This window comes from Oryx dammah, unplaced genomic scaffold (genome assembly GCF_014754425.2).
Source record: "Oryx dammah isolate SB20612 unplaced genomic scaffold, SCBI_Odam_1.1 HiC_scaffold_21, whole genome shotgun sequence".
Lineage (NCBI taxonomy): Eukaryota > Metazoa > Chordata > Mammalia > Artiodactyla > Bovidae > Oryx > Oryx dammah.
In genome coordinates this window covers 34043788-34063413 of record NW_024070205.1, presented here as the reverse complement: position 1 = coordinate 34063413, position 19626 = coordinate 34043788, and the positions used below count along the sequence as shown (strand labels likewise).

Below are 19626 nucleotides of genomic sequence, written 5' to 3'. Positions count from 1 at the left end.
CACTCTGACCTCAACTGTACAGATCATGTTTAATATCTAGCTTTTTTAGTGTATCCTTTCTCAGAAATGGGAAGCAGATGGCATTTTTCCCTTTCTTTCGATTCGTTCTAAACTTTTTAAAAGGCACATGTATTTCAATGCTTCCCCTACTCCTCCTTCTGGAAAAGCAGCCTTTCCTAAATAAGAACCCCGGGTCCAATGGGAAAGCATCCCTCCTGGCAGCTGCTCTGACAGCTCCAGTCTCCTACACAGAGCACTAAAAGGGTGTGACCTCACGACACTCTGACTTGACCTTCTGTGTTGACTTCCCCCGCACCAGAGGGATACTCCCTGACCTCTTTAAAAAAAAACTATTTCAGCTCGAGATACACACAGAACAGTGGTCTCTCTTTGTGGGCTTGGCTTCTTGAAAAACTCCTGTATTTAATGAGCGATTATGCAAGATTGATATACAAAGTCTATCACTTTCCTATACATCAAAAACGAACAAGTGAAATTTGAAATTTAAAACACAGTATTATTTACATTAGCGTACCCCTCCCCCTCAAAAATGGCATCCCACTCCATTACTCTTGCCTGGAAAATTCCATGGACTGAGGAGCCTGGTAGGCTGCAATCCATGGGATAGCAAAGAGTTGGACACAATTGAGTGACTTCACTTTTCACTTTCCCCCCCAAAAAAGGGAATTAAGTATAAATCTAACAAAATATTTACAACAGCTGTAGGAAGAAAATTCCAAAACTCTGATGAAGAAAATTCCAAAACTCTGATGAATTAAATAAAAAACTAAATAAATGGAAAAGCAGTCCATGTTCACAGATGGGAAGACTCACTGTTATCAAGATGTCAGTTCTTCTCAACTTGATCTCTAAGTTCAACACAACCCTAATCAAAATCCCAGCAACAGACTAATTATAAAGTTTACAAGGATAGACAAGAGACCTAGAGCAACCAACTCAATACTGAATGAGAACAAAATCAGAGGACCGACACTATCTGACCTCAAAACTTGCTACAAAGCTACATAATCAAGAAAGTGTGTCGGGCTTCCCTGGTGGCCCAGTGATAAAGAATCCACCTGCCAGTGCAGGAGACACAGGTTCAATCCCTGGTCCAGGAGGCTCCCATAAGCTGCGGAACAACTAAGCCCGTGTGCCACAACTGCTGAGCCTGTGCTCCAGAGCCAGGGAGCTGCAACTACTGAGCCCAAGTGCTGCCAGTGCCGGAGCCTGCGCGGCCTAGAGCCTACGCTCCACAGCAGGAGAGTCCAGCTCGGTGAGAAGCCCTCACACTGCAACCCAGAGTAGCCCCTTCCTGGCACAACGAGAGAAAACCCGCTCAAAGTGATGAAGATCTAGCACAGCCATAAACAAATAATATTATTCAGGGGGGGAAGAAAAAATCAGTGTGGTACTGTCCAAAGAATGGACAAATAGATCAATGAAACAGAACTGAACTGAAAGCCCAGACACCCACATAAACATCAACTGATCTTTGACAAAGGAGCAAAGGCAATACAGTGGAGTAGAGTCTTTTCGACACTTTCAGATAGTCCTGGAAGTGGGCCACCAGGTACCAAAAAAAGAAAGGATTCAAATACAGGCCTTACATCCTTCACAAAAGCCCAATTCATAATGAATCGCAGACCTCAGCATAAAATGCAGAACTATAAAACTCCTATTAGATAACACAAGAACCAGAAGATCTTGAGTATAGCATTACAATGCCAAAGCATTACCATGGAAGAAATAATTGACAAGCCGGACTTAACTAAAAAGCTCTGTCCTATGATGGACAATATCAAGAGAATGATAAAAAGAAACTGGAAAAAAAATCCTTGGAAGAAACACCTCTGATAAAGGACTGTTAGCTACGGTAAGAAAAACACTGTTAAAACTCAACAATCAGACCCTAGCAGACACCTCATCACAGGAGACATACAAGTGGCAAGACTGTATATGAGAGGATACTCCACATAACATGTTACCAAGGAAACACAGATTAAGAAGACAGTGAGCTACCACTGCACATCTATGAGAATGGTCAAAATCCAGAACACAGACAACACCAAATGTTGGTCAGGATTCAGAGCAAAAAGAACTTTCTTTCACTGCTGCTAGGGACACAAAACAGTGCAGCCACGTTGGAAGACAGTTTGGCAGCTTCTTACAAAACTAAACATAGTCTTACCATATGATCCAGCAATTGCACTCCTTGGTATTTGCCCAGAGGAGTTGAAAACTTATGTCTATGCAAAATCCTGCACATGAATGTTTACATCAGCTTTATTCAAATCTGCCAAAAACTGGAAGTAGCCAAAATGTCCTTCAGGAGGTGAATGAGTAAATGATCGGCAGTGCATCTGGACAATGGAGTATTACTTAGCACTAAAAAGAAATGAGCTACCAAGCTATAAAAAGACACAGAGGAATCTTAAGTGCCCATTACCAAGTGAAAGAAGCTAATATGAAAAAGCTACATGTTTTATGACTCCAACTACGACATGACATCCTGGAAAAGGCAAAACTGTGGAGATAGTAAGAGATGAGCAGTTGCCAGGGGCAGGGAGGTAAAAAGGCAGGGCACAGACGACGGTTAGGGTGGCAACACTAACCTGTATGAAACTACAATGATGGAGGCATGTCACAAGTGCTTGTCCAAACCCAGAGAAAACGCAACACCAACAGTGAAGCACAACACGAACTATGGACTCTGGGTGATACTGATGTGTCGACGCAGATTCACTGCTTATAAAAAGGCACCCCTCTAGAAGGACTAATGCTAAAGCTGAAGCTCCAGTATCCTGGTCACCTGATGTGAACAGCCGACTCCCTGGAAAAGTCCCTGATGCTAGGAAAGACTGAGGGCAGCAGAAGAAGGTGTCAGAGGATGAGATGGCTGAATGGCATCACCAATGTAATGGACATGAACTTGGGGAAATTTGGGGAGATGGTGAGGGACAGGGAAGCCTGGAGTGCTGCAGTCCATGGGGTCAAAAAGAGTCAGACACGACTGGGGGACTAAACAATAAGAACCACCAGCAGGGGATGCTGACAGCGGGAGAGGCTGTGAATGGGAGGGGGCAGGGCACCTATGGGAACTCTCCGCACCTTCCACTCAATTTTTCTGTGAACCTTAAACAGCTCTACAACTTAAATCATAATAAAAAGTAAATAGCAAAATCTAGGTGTGGCCTCCCAGGTGGCACTAAAGTTGGTAAAGAACTCACTTGCCAATGCAGGAGACGTAAGAGATGTGGGCTGGGTCCTGGGAAGATCCCCTGGAGGAGGGCATGGCAACCCCCTCCAGTATTCTTGCCTGGAGAATCACATGGACAGAGGAGCCTGGCAGGCTACAGTCCCTGGGATTGCAAAGAGTTGGACACGACTGAAGCGACTTGGCAGGCATACACACACCTGGAGCCCCGGCCCTCAGACCTGCTCCCACTGACTCAGGTTCAGGCAGCTTCCCAGACTAGGTCAAGCTGCTTTTCAGCTTTCTGGTTTCCTGGACATGCGGAACCTTTTTGTCCCCAGAAACTCCTCTGGAATCCCTGTAAAGTGAATTCAGTGCTGAACGAAGCTGCCTTGGAATTGCATCCTGGTGGTACTTCGACTGCCCCACGGAGGCACACACACCTGGCTCCACTTTGTTCAATTCCCAGGGCTGGAGCTCCTCCCACTTTCCCCACTTCTCCCTAAATGGAAACTGCACCGTCTTTAACTGTTACATTTACTTCAGCTCTGCACCCTTCACCAGACCAGAGAACACACAAAGCCACTCAGAGAGCTTCAGGAAACCCACACAGCATGCCCACAGAATTCTCCCTAACAGAGAAAACACTCTCCCAGACACATAGTTATCTTTCATCACTCTCACTCCAGCCCATCTGTGCTTTCTCATCCATCTAGAAAGGAGTTTCTTTTTCCGTCTTTTTTTCTCCCCCAGGCTTGTAAAAGTATTAAAACTCCGGGCTTCCCTGGTGGCTCAGTGGTAAAGAACCCACCTACTAATGCAGGAGACACGGGTTGTTCCCTGATCTAGGAAGACCCACATGCCGCAGGGCAACTAAGCCTGGGCATCACAACTACGGAGCCTGTGGCTCTGGAGCACGGGAGCTGCAACTACTGATGCCCATACACCTAGAGCCTGTGCAACAAGAGAAGCTACCACCACGAGGAGCCCGCATGCCAATACTAGAGAGGAGCCCCGCTTGCTGCAACTAGAGAAACACCTGTGCAGCAATGAACACTCAACCCAGTCAAAAGTAAAAATAAACAAAAGCCTTAAAACCAGAAAACAGGTTATTTTTTAGGAACGTCTTTTCAAATTTCCAATAGAATTTCATAATCAAGATAACAGAACTTATCATTAGGAACATTTGATAAGTAATAATAAAAGGCCCAGAAGGTGGGAGACAGGTAGGGAGATAAGTAAGTAAATGCTGTCAGCTTTAGGGTTCTGCTGCTTTCAGCTCTCCGGGCCAAACAGAGATGGACAGGGAATGGGGTAGAGACAATCCTTCATGCTTCCTCTTCCAAAAGAAAAGGTCACAAAAACTGGAGTATGAACAGAGCTCCACCAAGGCCAGAGGACAGAAAACCCACAACCTGCTGGGTGATGAAAACGAGGACAGAAAACCCCCAACCTGCTGGGTGATGAAAATATGGAATTAGATGGAGGTATATACCATGTGTGTACACCCTACAGACCACTGAATGGTACAAACATAAAAATAAATGAAAGGATGATTAAGAATTATAACAATAAGCAAACTCCCAAGCTGGCAACAGTGCTCGAGCCTCCAGAACTGGAGAACTGGGCTTCAGACAAATCTTTAAAGCTCTCAAAGCACAACCTCACACCACCACCAAAGACACAAAAGAGGCCTAGCAGGCATCTTACCTAACACTCAGCAGAATGGTGGCAGAGCCAAGACTATAACCTGTTTCCAACTGGCCAGTTCTGTATCCTTTCCAAGACATTGGTGATCCTTGCATTCAGTAAGGAAGTTTTCGTCTCAAACATTAATTCATAATCTGAAAAACTAAAACCTACAGCAATTATATTCTAGCACACAAACTCATTGCTCAAGTCTGTGATTTGTAATTACAATTGCAGGGGTACCCAGTAGTGTTATTTAAGTTGTTCTTAGACTAATGAGAAAAACCAGAAGTGAACGTAGGACTAAATGATGTATTTGTGCCAAGGCCTAACGACAGGCTTAGAGAAATGCTTGCTGAGCAAGAAACCAGTTTATGAATAGTTCAGTGCAGGAGGGGCAGGATAACTGCAGGGCACACAGTAGTGCCATGTGCCAAACTCAAAAGAACCTGCCTGAGCCTGGTTGGGAGAGAATGGACATGTGTGTGTGTACGGTGGAGTCCCTTTGCTGTTCAACTAAAACTACCACAACACTATTAATTGGCTATATCCCAACAGAAAGTAAAAATTTTTAAATAAAAATCAATTTAAAAAAAAAGAACCTGCCTGAGAACAGTCAGGACTATATTCACATTGCAAGAAACAATATAGATTTGGCAAAAACATCATCCACTACATTTAATTAATGCTGTTAATATAAATTTTATTAGTTTTGTGGTTTCTTTCTATGTAATGTATATACTATTTGAGTTTTATATTCACAGAAGAACTCTAAGAATTAAAAAAATTATGCTGAGTTTTTTGTGTTTTTCCACATTTCATTGATTCAACAAATATTTATTGAACACAGAGTATGGGCCAAATATTCTTTTAACTGCTACATTCTGAAATAATATAATAAAAATAGTTTAGGTCAAACTGCACTGGGTCTACAGAAATTTTCTTCCTTTAAAGAAAAACTGCTTTAACATCTTAGATTTTATTAACATTACTGGACTCTCTGCAGGTAAGATGTGCTTCTTTTACTGCTCCTTGAGGCCAAACCCACCCATATTGCTCTCTTCGCCTGCCTCCCCTCATGGATGTGGGGGAAGTCCCACCCCCAGCATTTCAGTGTCCTCTGTCCCCTTTGCTACCACCTCTGCCACCACAACACCAGAGTGACCGACACAGACTGTCTGATGAATAGGCCTGTGCTCATACGGATCGCAGCATCTATCCATTCACTTCACACCACTAAGTTAAACAGAGGAATTATGCTTAACTCAACTGCTACAAAATGATCAAATTTAATTTAAAATTTGGTACCACACACTGTACTCAAAAATTAAAGGTTGTCACTCTGAAAACCTGGCTCTCTGTATGTACTGCGGGTCATATATGCATTTTCCTCCACGTGTGTGTATGTGTGTGTGTGTGTCTGTGTGTGTGTGTGTGTGTGTGCGCGCGCGCGCGCGCACGCACATACTCGGTTGTGTGCAACTCTTTGCAACCCTATGGACTGTAGCCCACAAGACCCCTCTGTCAATCACAAAAGCCCTGCTTGGCCTCAAAGAATGATCTGGGACCAGTCAAACCCTTAACACTGCCAAAATCTCTCACTCACCTTTATAATCAAAAATGCTTTTCAGTTTAGCTTAAATGTGGAAAATATAAAGAGTCTTAAATGGTCTCCAAAAAATGTGTGTCTATGTTTCAAAAAGATAATATGTAAGTACACTAGTACCTGATGTGAAGAGCCAACTCATTGGAAAAGAACCTGATGCTGGGAGAGACTGAGGGCTAGAGGAGAAGAGAGTGGCAGAGGATGAGATGGTTGGATAGCATCACCGACTCAATGGACATGGATTTGAGCAAATTCTAGGAGATAGTGAGGGACAGGGAAGCCTGGCGTGCTACAGTCCACGGGGTCACAAAGACTTAGTGACTGAACAACAAGTACACAAGTAAGACCAATAACTGCAAAAATTGTAGCCCTAAACCTACAACTTTGTAAGTTATACAAACAAAAATTTTAAATACAAAAATACTCAAGAATATATACCTTTACAAAAAAATGATTTAAAACAATTGTAAAGGTGGGTTCTTGTTAAAATAATTGAAATGAAATATAATTTAATCATTTTCATAGTAATAAAGTCCATTTTTCTTACCTGAATATAAAAAGTTGGGGGGGGGCAGTATTCAGGATTTAAAACGCTAATTCTCTCCCTATAAAAGGCATTATACCCGAGGGTTTTTTCTTCTTCAGCTTCTCTGGTATGATTGTATCAGCCTGTATGTGTACTGCTCCCTACACAGACATTTTTACCATTAAAAAAAATGCATTTAATATGAAAATCTCTGAAGCTACCACCACAAACCTTTGCAGCACTTTCTTTAAGATCAATACAAACTGGAATTCTTTTTTGTTTGCTTACTCTGGAGAAACTTTGTGTTAGAGGAAAAACAAACAAAAGAAAGAGCATTAATAGTTCAAAAATAGCAGCACACAAAAATGATCTGAACATACTGAAGGAGAACATTTTCATTATAAAAGGTTCATGGTGCTGCATTAACTTCACTTTGGAAGAATGCCACTGGAAACCCAGATTCAGCAAGGAGGGAATGCAGTAGTTATAGCTTAAGTCAAACAGCTAATTAATGACTAAACAAAAGAAATTTCAGTCTGGACAACATATATGGAGTACTAATATGTGTAATTATGAAGTAGTCATTTGAGCAATCAGAAAGTTGCATTAGCATAATTATTTCTGGCTCTGGGCTTTAAAAATATCAATATTAACTTAAAATGCAGAAATCTCATAATAGTTCACCTAATTATGTGAATACCAAAGTGATCATGAAATAAGAGTTGGTTCTCTTAACAAATGTGCTCTGTGTTGAATACACTTTTTCCTGCCCAGGATAAAAAAGTCAAGCCTATCAACCTGCCAGTTACGCACAGGTACAGAATTTCTGTTTTTAATGTACTTTCTTCCTTACCTAGAGCCCACACATTAATAGTCATTACTAAGAGTAGAAACTCCTTCTCTAACACAATCTACTACTTTTCCAAAAAAAATTCTCAGACAAAAATACATTAAGTTTAGATATAATACTAGAAAATGAAAAATGAAGCAAATGAATAAAACAAAATGATCAGAAGTCACTAAGGAGGGCAAGACCTTGGGGAAGTCTTATCTGAAACTGCTCTTGGAACAGAACTGCAGAAAGTATGTACTCCAAGATCAGGGGATGGGCTTGGACTCCCAAGGCCACCACTTTCAGGTGCTTTATTTACCAACTCTGTGGTTCAAGTCTCCTCACATACCATGTAAGAATAATCACAAAACCTACCTCACAGGACTAGGTCAAGGAATAAACGTGAAGATTCACGGAAAGAACTCACCAGTGCCTAGCATGCAGGAGACGTTCAACAAATGGTAGCTGCCGTAATTATCATCATCATTATCATCTCCTGGGAAAGGAGTGTTTATGGCTGAGAAAGCATAAGCTAAAATTGATTTGTTTTTAGATACAACATTTATTTTGCAATTGCAAACAAAATTCAAGAAGGGCAGGAGAGTTCACCTATCCCAATGAGTTAGAAAAGGCTAGAAGTACTGAAGCAGGCCCTACAATCTCTTTTATTGCTAAGTCTTCCTTTTCAGTGACTTTCAGCTTTACCAAAATTTGCATGTGAACCCACAATACTAATTTTACATTAACTCTTTTTAACCGAAAACTAAATTATACTATGGATCTGCCAAGTACCCTAATGTGGTTAAGGGTTATGGGTCTTTGATTAAAAGCCTGAAAGACACACCACAGAATGAATGTTCCTGTGAATTAATCTTAACAACGTAGAAGAAATGAAGCTCAGACAGAGACGGGCCCTGTTGAGTGTGCTATCTTGACCAAGTTATTTCACCCTTTTTACCAACAGTCCCTCATCTATAAAAGGAAACACGCTGCATGTGAATGGGCACAGTCTTGCTCCCCTCTCTCAAGAGATGGACACACACCGGTCACAGGTGGGTTTTCTCCAGTAACCAACCACAAGTGTGACCACACAGGTGTGACGAAGGGTGCTTCTCAGAAGTACAGAGGAGTCAGATTCTAGCTGGGAATTCAATTGTGCACACCCAGCAGAGAGAGAACACGGGTGACAGAGAAAGACGACAGCTGACATCTCATCCAAGCAACCCCAGCCGCCAGTCTCCTTGGCGAGCAGATGCTGTGCAGAGAGTGAGATGGAAAACAGGCGTCGGCTGTGCTCACAACTGCGCTCGTGCAACATGCCCCTCCCTACGCAAGCGCCTGGTCCTGGCAAGTGGAAGCGACAGGAATGTCATGTGTGTCTAACACAGCTCCTAAATACCAGCCAACTCCCTCATGCGTCCTCCACTGAGACACGGTCGTCCCCTCCAACCGCAGAGGGACTCCACACCCTGAGCCCCTGGAGAGATTCCACCAGTCCTTAAGGCTGCCTGACCATGAACCCACCTTACCCAGGAATCTGTCCCTTCAGGTCTCAGTGGTGACATAAAGGACAGTAGGCTGAAGGACAAATGAATTGTTTTGTTTCTATTACCCCAGCCAGTAAAAAAAGAAAAAAGGCAGGTAACGATCACCACATAACACCCTTCGGAATTAACAACTGCTGTCACTCTAAGACGCCACTATTTTTCCTGAAGCCAAAACTCAACAGGTAACAAAGCCAAAGTCCTCTACCCAGAAATACGAGCCAACTTTTGAATTCAGTTCTCTCATAGGGTTTTTTGTCAAGGTTGAGCTGATAGATCACTGAAGGCGCCTCGGATCACAGGGGAGAAGGGCGGTGCCCCGACCCCCGCCAGCCGAGGCCCACCCCCCCATGCCCCCAACCCCATGTTTTCAGCGGCAGTGACCACTCCTGCAAACAGCCCACAGCTCTCAGATCCCAGTCTCACACTGCATGGGTCAGAGGGGAACACACTTCAGTCACACTGGGACCTAAACCATAGTCTCCAAGGAGCTACATGAGCTGAGGTTCTAGAAGAAAATGCAGAACAACTTCTTATCTGCCTTTTAATCTGGTCCTCTCTAAAAATTCCTTATTGGGGTATTTTATAATGTATCTGAAATAATCATAAGGTGGAACAAATCAATAATTGAGAGGTAAACAAATATGTGAAAGTTGAAGGCTGTGTTCAAAAGTTCCAAAAATGTTTTGAAACCACTGATCTAAATAATCTACCAACTAAATTTCTGACACTGTTACCTCCAGCTTTATAACTCTTAAGATCACTAATTTTAATTCACTAAGCAATTCCTGGTTTCAACTGTAATTTCAAGTCAAAGTTAAAATAAATTGCCAATTACATAAAAATGTAATATTGAAAAAATTATATGCTTTGTTACATTTATAAATAAACCGAAACTGATGTATAATAACATAGCATCAAACCCTCTTTCAGGAATTACTAAGGAACATACTGAGTTTTTTAATATTTCATGACCTAGTTTTGACTTAGTGAACGGCTCCCAAATTGTATTATTTTGCTGACAGAGTAATGATCTATGATTAATTTTCAGCACATTTACTTTGTTTTCATGTCTAAAATGTCTGAAACAATTAATAGATGACTGATTAAAACAACAGGACTCTAAACCAGCTGTTTGTCAAAGGTATCTTGTCTAAGGGGGGAAATATCGTTTATGCAAATAATCAATACATACATACCTTTAAAGAAGTTTAAAATCAGTTGAGACAAAACTATGAGGTTCTAGTGAGTATTTAAATATAAAAACTAGGATAAGTGAAGAGACTCTGATGTAACCTCTTGTAACAAAACAAAAGCATTGTAGGTCAAGAATTCGAGCAGAACAATTTTTAAAAAATAAAGGTAAATAGGCAGCACTATTTTCTTCTTGTATTTTAATGACCAATATAGGGTAGGGTTTTGTATTTATAACTTGGAAATAAATGCTGAACCAGCAATACGAACTGATTTAGACCAACTTCGCAAAACCAATGACCCCAGCCATGTGAACTAAAGAAACAGAATTCCCAGCCTGATGGACACAGACCCAAGTCTCATCACCACATGAAATGGGTATCACCCTGAATTGAAACAGATTTCAAAATAAAAAAGATGACAAAGCAATCAACCCTTAATATTAAGACTTCCAGATTAAGATTTACCCCCCCCCAAAAAAAACCATCATCCAAGAAGATAAAACCCTGACTCACTCTACTTCATCAACCTTCTAACTGGGTGTCAAATAAACAACCTACTACACAGCCTTCATTCTTCATACAAATGCCTTTCATTAAGGTAAACCAGTTAATTCTCCATGCAAACTTTCTTCATTAGAGAGGACCAGAGCCATTTTGTTAGTAAGAAGCCTGCCCTTCTCAATTCTACAGAAACTTCACATTGTCAAGACACTGCATGGTCTACAAACACTGGGGCTGTTCCTCTATTCATGATAAGAACTAAGCTTTGAGATGCAGATAAGAGTCAACCACCAAATGCAAGACACCATAATGCAGGAAAACACAGACAGAAACTCATGCTATCTTAGTAAGTCAGCGTGCACATTTGAGATTTTTCAATGCAGGCCAGGCAGATCAGAGAGTGTTCAAAACAACATGTTGGTCATTGTCAAATCCAGGTTCAGTATTCTTCTATTCACAATTTCCTAGTTTAGTATTTTGAATTTAAAGCTAACATATAGTAGCACTGCGCAAGATGACCTAGCAAGTTTGCCCTTAAAAAAATTAATACCCCTAGAAATAGAAATTTATCTACCTCATTAGTGTTCCATCGGTGCCTCTCTTTGGGTAAACTTGAACATTTCGGCAGACATTCAAGCAGCTTTTTCGGTAAAAAGATTTTTACATGACTACTATTGCTGTTCCCATGATCATCTATAAAGAAGAAAACAGTAAATTCAGAGAAAATAATAGAGAAAAGCTCCTTTTAAGTACACTGGCAAGGTCAGAAACAGCAGCTCAGTTTAGTCACTGGGAGACCAAGAGCATCATCCCGCTTAGTTAACAGAACTCATTGACACACTTTTCAGGTAGATGGCAGCAGGACTGTGGTCAAGAGGCTCTACAGTAAGATGGAGCTCTTGGCTCCATGGCGAGCAAGTGAACAGGGAATAGCCCAACAGCTGCCCAGAACCTAAGCATTGCTTTTAAAGGTTCTTTCATGAGGTTTCCATGAAGTACATCAAAATCACAAAATGACTTAACCTCACAAAACCTAGAAATCCTCTGTTAACCAGGTGGAAAAGGTTGTTACATTTTTTAGGAAAGAGGAATTAAAATATAACTACTTACTTTCTTGATAAACCAATACTACTACTTCATCCTCTAAAATACAAATGAGACTACTTCTTTCCAATGAAAAGCACAAATCTGATAAATCTAAGGAATTTCAACCTGCAGGTAGCTACCTCAGTAATACAGAGGCTGGACTTTCTAGCCTAAATCTAAAAGCATATTTTAATTAATTTGAGTTATATATACATATCTATATACTTGATGCATTTCATCAAAACATAACTCTTCTAAATTAATGAGGGACAAGTTCAAGACTCTCAGACTAGATGGTATGTCTGACTACCTTTCCTTTATGTGTTATTTCATTCACTTATTTCTCTGAGTATCATTTCTTGTTTTATTCCTGTAACAGAGTCTCTTTGCCTGGCTGCAAATTTCTTGCCAGGTTTGACACATTTGGGTCAAAGTTTCAAATTACCCACTCCAATTTTTTTTTTAATGCCAAATGGAAGCTCCAGTATCTAAAGGGTACAAAGCATAACTGGGTACTAAGGAGCAACACATTACAATACTGAAGACTGACTTAGCTCCCGAAAGTCACGGTTGACATAACTCACTCTGATATTAGGTGAAAAAGGGCTCCCATTTAGGAGCCCAAGATTCTGACCCAGTTCTGCTGCTTTCTAATTGTGTGACCTTGGGTAAGTTACTTAATATTTTCTGTTTTCCCAAATCAAGGAAAATGAGATAATCTCTAATTCTCCTCCAGGCACAGATCCCTACAGAATTTACTGTCACGTTCAGTAACTTTAAATGCCTTAGAGTTAAACAACCTTATATAGGCACAGAGGTTTATCAGTTAAGAATGCTGAAAGTGAAATACAGTAAGTAATATATTTTTCCAATCATTTAGTACAATTTTGTTTAGCACAGACTACTTTTTGAACATGTGAAAAACATAAAATAAAAAATAATTTTACAGTCCTAATAAAATCTTCTCCAAACATTTTTCATCTGATTAACACATTTCTTCTCAAGGAAAAGATCTTAACAGGAAAATATTGGGCATAGTCATAAAGTCTAAAAAAATTTACTGCATCATATGGAGATATTTTATAGGAAGGAACTTAAGAGTTTTAGCGTATTAAATCTTTTTTGGTCCATGAACTACACAACCAATTGAATTATAATGCATATCCTCTATTTCTAAAAGCAGTATAAAAAATCTGAAAAACTTAAAAACTGCTTTAAAGAATCCAAAATTTTAATTTAACAGCAAAATAAAATTAAACTTTTTAAAAAAATCTTACTATGAAACTAAAAAAGAAAGTGCTTAACTAAAAGTTCATAGAAAGTTCTGTATGAATTACACACTATAAAACCTTCGCAATTTTATGTGCTTATGCATGCTCCCTGCACTTCATCCTCCCAAGGGAGGTGCCATGGGCCATAAAACTTGAAAGCGCAGAATTCTAGATCACATGAGCCTTCACCTCCCTTCTCTCTTCCCCTGAAGCGGTTTTACTCTGCTTTTTAAAAATCTCCCATGATGTGTACAATCCTAAAAATAGAGGTGATATTCTAACATCTATACTCAATTCTGATATTCACCAATTACAGGGTACCTTTTATGAAAACAGTACTATGCTACTGTAGGCTTACTTTGAATTGTATATGACTAGCCATAGCTCTGAAAAACCTGTTCAAGTGTAATTCTGACAATGAACAGAACATTAAACCCAAGCTTCTAGTTCTATGTTTGTAATCATAACCTGATGTTAATTATCTGTCCTTTTAAGTCTCCCTGAAGAACCCCACTGTCCTGGGGCACAGAAAGCATGTGAGTGAGTGAGTGAGTGAGTGAGTGTGTGTGTGTGTGTGTGTGTAGACAGAGGAAGCACTCTTTTCAACAGCACACCTAACTGCTAGAGAAAAGGCTTCCATCTTCTACTCTGATACAAAATCAGGCAGTGGTGAATGGGCCCACAGGCTTTTAAAGAGGAAAAGGAGAGTGGCTGGGTAAGCACTGTCTCAGTCAAGGTTCTAAATTTAGCACTTTATGGAGCTGTGCAGCCATGGGTTCAAAAGGAAGAGAAGTATGACAGCCCAATGGGTTCCCCTTAATCAGTTTTTAAACTGTGCTATTTCCAGAATTTCAGGTTCATGCTAAATATAAATTAGATGTCTTTTAGAAACATAACAATGGGTATATTTTCCCACAGTGCATTATGAAGATGGAAATTTTAATACTGGGGAAAGAATGCCAGCAACTTCAACAGCCAAAACGTTAAAACTTGTGTTTTCAGTTTTTCTAGTTAAAGTGGGATAAAGAGTAACTCTGCTTTCACATCAGAAAAGAACTGCTCACAGGGCTATATTGTGTTTTTTAATTAAATGTTGCTTTTTAATGTTTTTGGAGTAACTATAATTGATATAATAATTAGACAAAACATGTACCAGATATTAAATTCTTGTCTCAGTTCAAGGATTCTAACGGATCTTGAGTTAACACTGAAAATAAGCCATACGGGGGTTTCAACTGCATCTCAGTATTTAAACCCAAAGAGTAAAACTCTGACACTGCAAAATGGAAGTGTCAACCAAATACAGTAGAACATTTCATTATCATTATCTTGCAAAATCTGCGTGTATGATATATGACTTTACAAAATCATTTTCTAACCTACTTCACAATAAAAATAACTAGTGAAGCTCCTGAAATTGACAGATGATTGTTTGGCTGACAGCTATAATTCTAGAGAATGAACCATTCTTTCCAGTCAACCTTCAAATATTTTCCATAATAATTTTAGAGGCACAGTATAACTCAACTGGAACTTTCTAAAATGTACAAGAAAACTCATTCACTTAGTTAATTAGGCAAAACTTATTTTCATGGTTTATTTCTAAATTTGAGATTTCACATTACCAAATCCTTCATTTAAATCCAAAGAAATGTATTTGACCTTTTCTTTGGAACACACTGTTGACGGCTGCAAGGTAAGTTATAACTGTATTAACTCTAACCTGGAAATGATGCATCTATTTTTGGTTTTATGAATAATTATAAACTGTTTCAATCAAGTTGATGATTAACCTCTCAACCTCTAGAACAAACTGTTCAAAATAAGTTAGTCTAACGGTGTATCAAATTGCTAAATCTTACTGGAAATATATTTGATCAACAACTTGGAGTGGTAAAATTAAATGGAAGCTCTACAATTTTCTGTTTAGCTCTAATTATTATGTGCTTAGATTTAATTAGTAGGATAGGAACTGATTCAGGAAAACATAAGCGCGTATTGTTAAATTCAAGTCAGCACAGAGCTCACAGCAGCAAACACTGCCATTACTGACCTAAGACCTGCAAATCACTATTCATCCAAAGTAAATATTAATTAAGCACCAACTATGTGCCAAGCATGGGTATGATTTCCTCTTATTCCTTCCAGAGAAATTCTCCAAAATGAATTAAAACTCAGTTGTCATTATCCAAAGGATATTTAAAAGGCTAAATAAAAAAATTTTTTAACAGAAATAAGTAACTCGCTTTGCTGTTTCACAACACCTTTCCTCTTCTTAGAGTGGGTGTGATCATCTGATTTTACCCTTTCTGTTCTCAGGTGGCCCAGACACCCTGTCCCAGCCAATCACACTACCAAACCTCTGACCCGGGTTCAGGTCAGCTCAGGCTCAGGTTTAATAAACTCCTCTATCTGAATTTACATTTTCGACCTAAAAACATGTAGGCGGGAGCAGATAAAGTGGGGGAGGCCCAGTAGCCTTGCGACCAACTGCCATCAATTTGGGTTTGGGGCATCTTCTCCTGCTTCATTCCATTCAACTTTCATTTGAGCCGCACGTGACCAAGTACATTTATCTTCTACTGTTTATGAGGGAGCAGACATTTGTGAGACTTTATATCAGGCATCCAGAAAGGATTTTACATTAGACTCTCTCGCTGAATCCTCACAATAACCCACCTGGGCATAATTACCCCCATTTTACAGAAGAAGAATCTGAGGTTCAGATTAATTTGCCCAAGATCCACAGCTACTAAGTGGCTCACATGGGATTCAGATATGACCTCTGGCTTTTCCACAATACCACAGGCTCCAACTCTATGGAATTTGATACTAGAATTCCCAAATTGTGGTATTTTGGGTTAGCTAACATTTGCAGAATGCTCTGAGTTTCCCGTGTGATTAAACTTCTTCCTTTTTTAATCTTCATAGAAACTTTACAAGGGAAATTTAGTTTTGCTACCCTCAGAAGGATTAAGTAACTCATCGAAGATCACACAGCAGGTTTAAGGCAGAACCCAGGTCTTCTCACTGCTGATCCCAGGCTTTCCTGCACTACAGTGATGGAGCCACTGTCACTGCCAACCCACCCCTTCCTGTAAGTCAAAAGCTTTCGAATCCTACCTTCTAGAGGTGGCACGGTGTTGAGAACACAGTAGGTGCTAGTTCCGCAGAATACACTTTGGGAAACGCTCTAAGGAAACAGAAAATAAAATGTAAAACTAATCTTTGAAAAAGATAAACACTGGCTCTTCTGTGATATTCCTGCCAAAGATGCAAAACCTGAATCTAATCATGAGGAAATATCGGACAAATCCAAATTGAGGAGCATTCCACAGACTGGCCTGGAAACTAAGAGCGGCAAGGTCATGAAAGTCAAAAAAGGACTGAGAACTGTTCTGGATTGAAGGAGGCTAGGGAGACAATAAAGTGCAACCTAGGGTCCCACTGGGCCTCTCCCTACCAGGTCAGCACTGGGTCAACAGGCACCACTGGAAGAGTTCAGAGGATTCGACGGTACAGACGCCTGGGTGTTCGTTCCTGATTTAGATTCCTGTATTGTGGTGATGGAAGAGAATGTTCTTGTTTGTAGGAAACACATAATAAAAGATCTGATGCTGACAGAACATACCAGCAGCTTACTCTCACATAGTTCAAGAGGGAAGAAGTGTCCTTTGCACACTACATCTGTGATTTTTTTTTCTCTCAGCTTAAGAGTGTTTCAAAATATAAAACACGTACGTGGAAAAAGACACTTACTGGTGAACCTGTATTACCTGCGTAATCTTTTAAGAGGGAGCAAACATGTGCTATAAGTAATTAAATTGTTAGGAAGAAGAACCAATTCCATTTCATTCTGCAGCTCAGTTAACATTCAACGACATTATTACCACTTCCCAACAGTAAGGCCCAAACCCAACCCATTCAAAAGGATGGATCTATGCGTGCCCACCAGGAGCAGGGCGGGGGATGAGTCAGGAAGAAGCTAGAGGATCAGGTCTCTGCCCTCAGGCTGCTGCAGGTAGATAAAATTAAAAGCTTTCATATAAAAACCTACCCCATGGTAACTTAAAAAAAGGGGTGGGGGATTTCTTTGAGTCTTGCCAGCCAATTATTTGGGGTCCTTGTCTGTTCAGTTGCAGTTATTAAATGAATTTCTAAGTCTAGAAACTAGCACTATAAACCACAGATTTATATACTAGAAAACCAAAGCTAGTTCAACAATCACCCTCAACATTTTATGTTTAAAATATAAAAAGCTCAGTTCTCTCACTTACTAGCTGTCCCTAGGAAAGTAATTTAACCTGTGTTACTTCATCAAAAAAAAAGTACAGAAGGTAACTCTATCCCCCAGGTAAGGGTAGCTGGAAAAATTGGATGGGGTAATGCATATGGTTGTGCTTTAGATTCAAAAGTACCACTCAAATATAAAACGCCATTGTTACTATGGCTCGTAAGTCTAATCTACAAAAACGCAAGCATTTTCTGAGAATAAGTTCATAACTGCCTGGATTTTTTGTGCCAAAATGAGGGTTGAAATCTGACTAAACTTACTTCTGTGCATTTCCAATTTTCCTCTCCATCGACAGTGAGCAAGTGCTTCACCACAGAACAAGTCTTTCTCCACACTGTAACCCCTAGCTACCAGGATAACCATCAGTTCCCAATTATTTATCTCTTGTTTCTGAAAAATTCTTGTTCCAGGACTTTTTTACTGTCTTCCTTCCGCCTGATTTAATCAATAGTGATAACTACTGATCAGCAATCTAGGCGCGAGGATTGCTGTCCCCGTGAACCAGGGACTAACTTCAGAATTCACATTCCTTTGGAAAATTCAACATTAGTGTCTCCCCCGACCCCTCAGTGTGGAATTCTAGGCTTCAGTCAACATCTGTGGGCGTCACCAGCAGCAGCCTTCTCATCACAGTAACACAACATCTCATCTTAATGTGGTTTCCAAATGGAAGCTGGAAATTTTACGATGTTAAAAAGAATGTTTTACATTCAAGACTTAACGTTTTCTGGCTTTCTATTACCAAGAAAAAAAACAGACAGCTCAGGTTTGCCACCAATCACGACGTCTCACACAAGTTTTCAAAACCACTAATGGACAGAGGAACACGAATGAATGGCTTCATAAGAAGAGCTTCCCACCTGACTTCAGAGTCTGATGACAGGCAAATGTGTGGCAAGATATACTAAATAACAAACGGAAAGAAACGAACACAAAAAAACAACAACATGAGGAACAGAAATATCAAGGGCAACCAACAATGATTTCTCAACAGCGCTAGCCTAACAAACGAAGTCTTAAATAGTTAATTTGACCAGGAAAGAAACTTACTCAACCTGAGAGTGAAACTGAATGTCATCCTAACCTCAGAAACACAATGTTCTCAAAGCAATCAAGGCAAAACAAGCTAACTCACATAAGCGATGGCTGCCTTGCAATAACCACCCAAGGGCCAGATCTGAGCTAGGTCCTGTCAGGGGACCCGAGGTCTATTTCTAGACCTGGCTCTGGAAGGGAGGGAGGAGGGTCTGGGGGTCTGTAATTCTGAGCCCAGGACCAACCCCCTCCCCCCAACAGATGGGCCTGGGGAAGACAGTCAAGCTCTCAATGCACAGGACAAAGGAGAGTGGGGCAACAACGCCAGCTCTGGGTTCCAGTCTCCCTGCTGTCCTCATGCTGCCCTCGCTGGTTGGCTCTGAAATCTGACTCAGTCACGCACACACTCCTGCCCCCTGTTCCTCGGGAGCCTCTCCCACCCTGACCTCTGACACAGGTGAGCAGCCAGACAGGTGCCGCTTGAACAAGCTGTGCTTCTCTCCAGATGCATCCCTCTTTATCCCCTTCCAGGCGCCCCACACCTATTAAGGGAGCACCTCACATGCACCAGACACCGTCCTGGGAGTTGGGACCCAGCAGTGAACAAGAGGGATAAAGGTCTGTCCCATGGAGTATCCGCCAGTGGGAGAGGCAGGTGGGGAGTGGGATAAGCGCTGTGAAGGAATAAAACAGGGTGATGTGCCACAATGAGGAAGCTGGTAGGGGACGCACCAAGACGAGGAACCGGGTACAGGACGCGCCACGACAAGGAACCGGGTACGGGACGCCCCGACGAGGAGGAGCCGGGTAGGGGACGCGCCCCGACGAGGAGCCGGGTAGGGGACGCGCC

General features: G+C 40.9%; 1 protein-coding gene across 2 annotated transcripts in view; it reads right to left on the bottom strand.

Annotated features, from left to right (window-relative positions):
• The window catches only part of LOC120880159 (calmodulin-binding transcription activator 1-like), a 70093-nt gene that overhangs the window by 37227 nt on the left and 13240 nt on the right, over window positions 1-19626 (bottom strand). For both annotated transcript variants that reach the window (XM_040263330.1, XM_040263329.1), the window contains exons 2-3: window positions 16571-16640; window positions 11665-11783 (exon numbers count right to left, since the gene is read on the bottom strand). In XM_040263330.1, the coding sequence (XP_040119264.1) occupies window positions 11665-11783; window positions 16571-16640 (189 nt within the window). The remainder of the gene's footprint in view (window positions 1-11664; window positions 11784-16570; window positions 16641-19626) is intronic.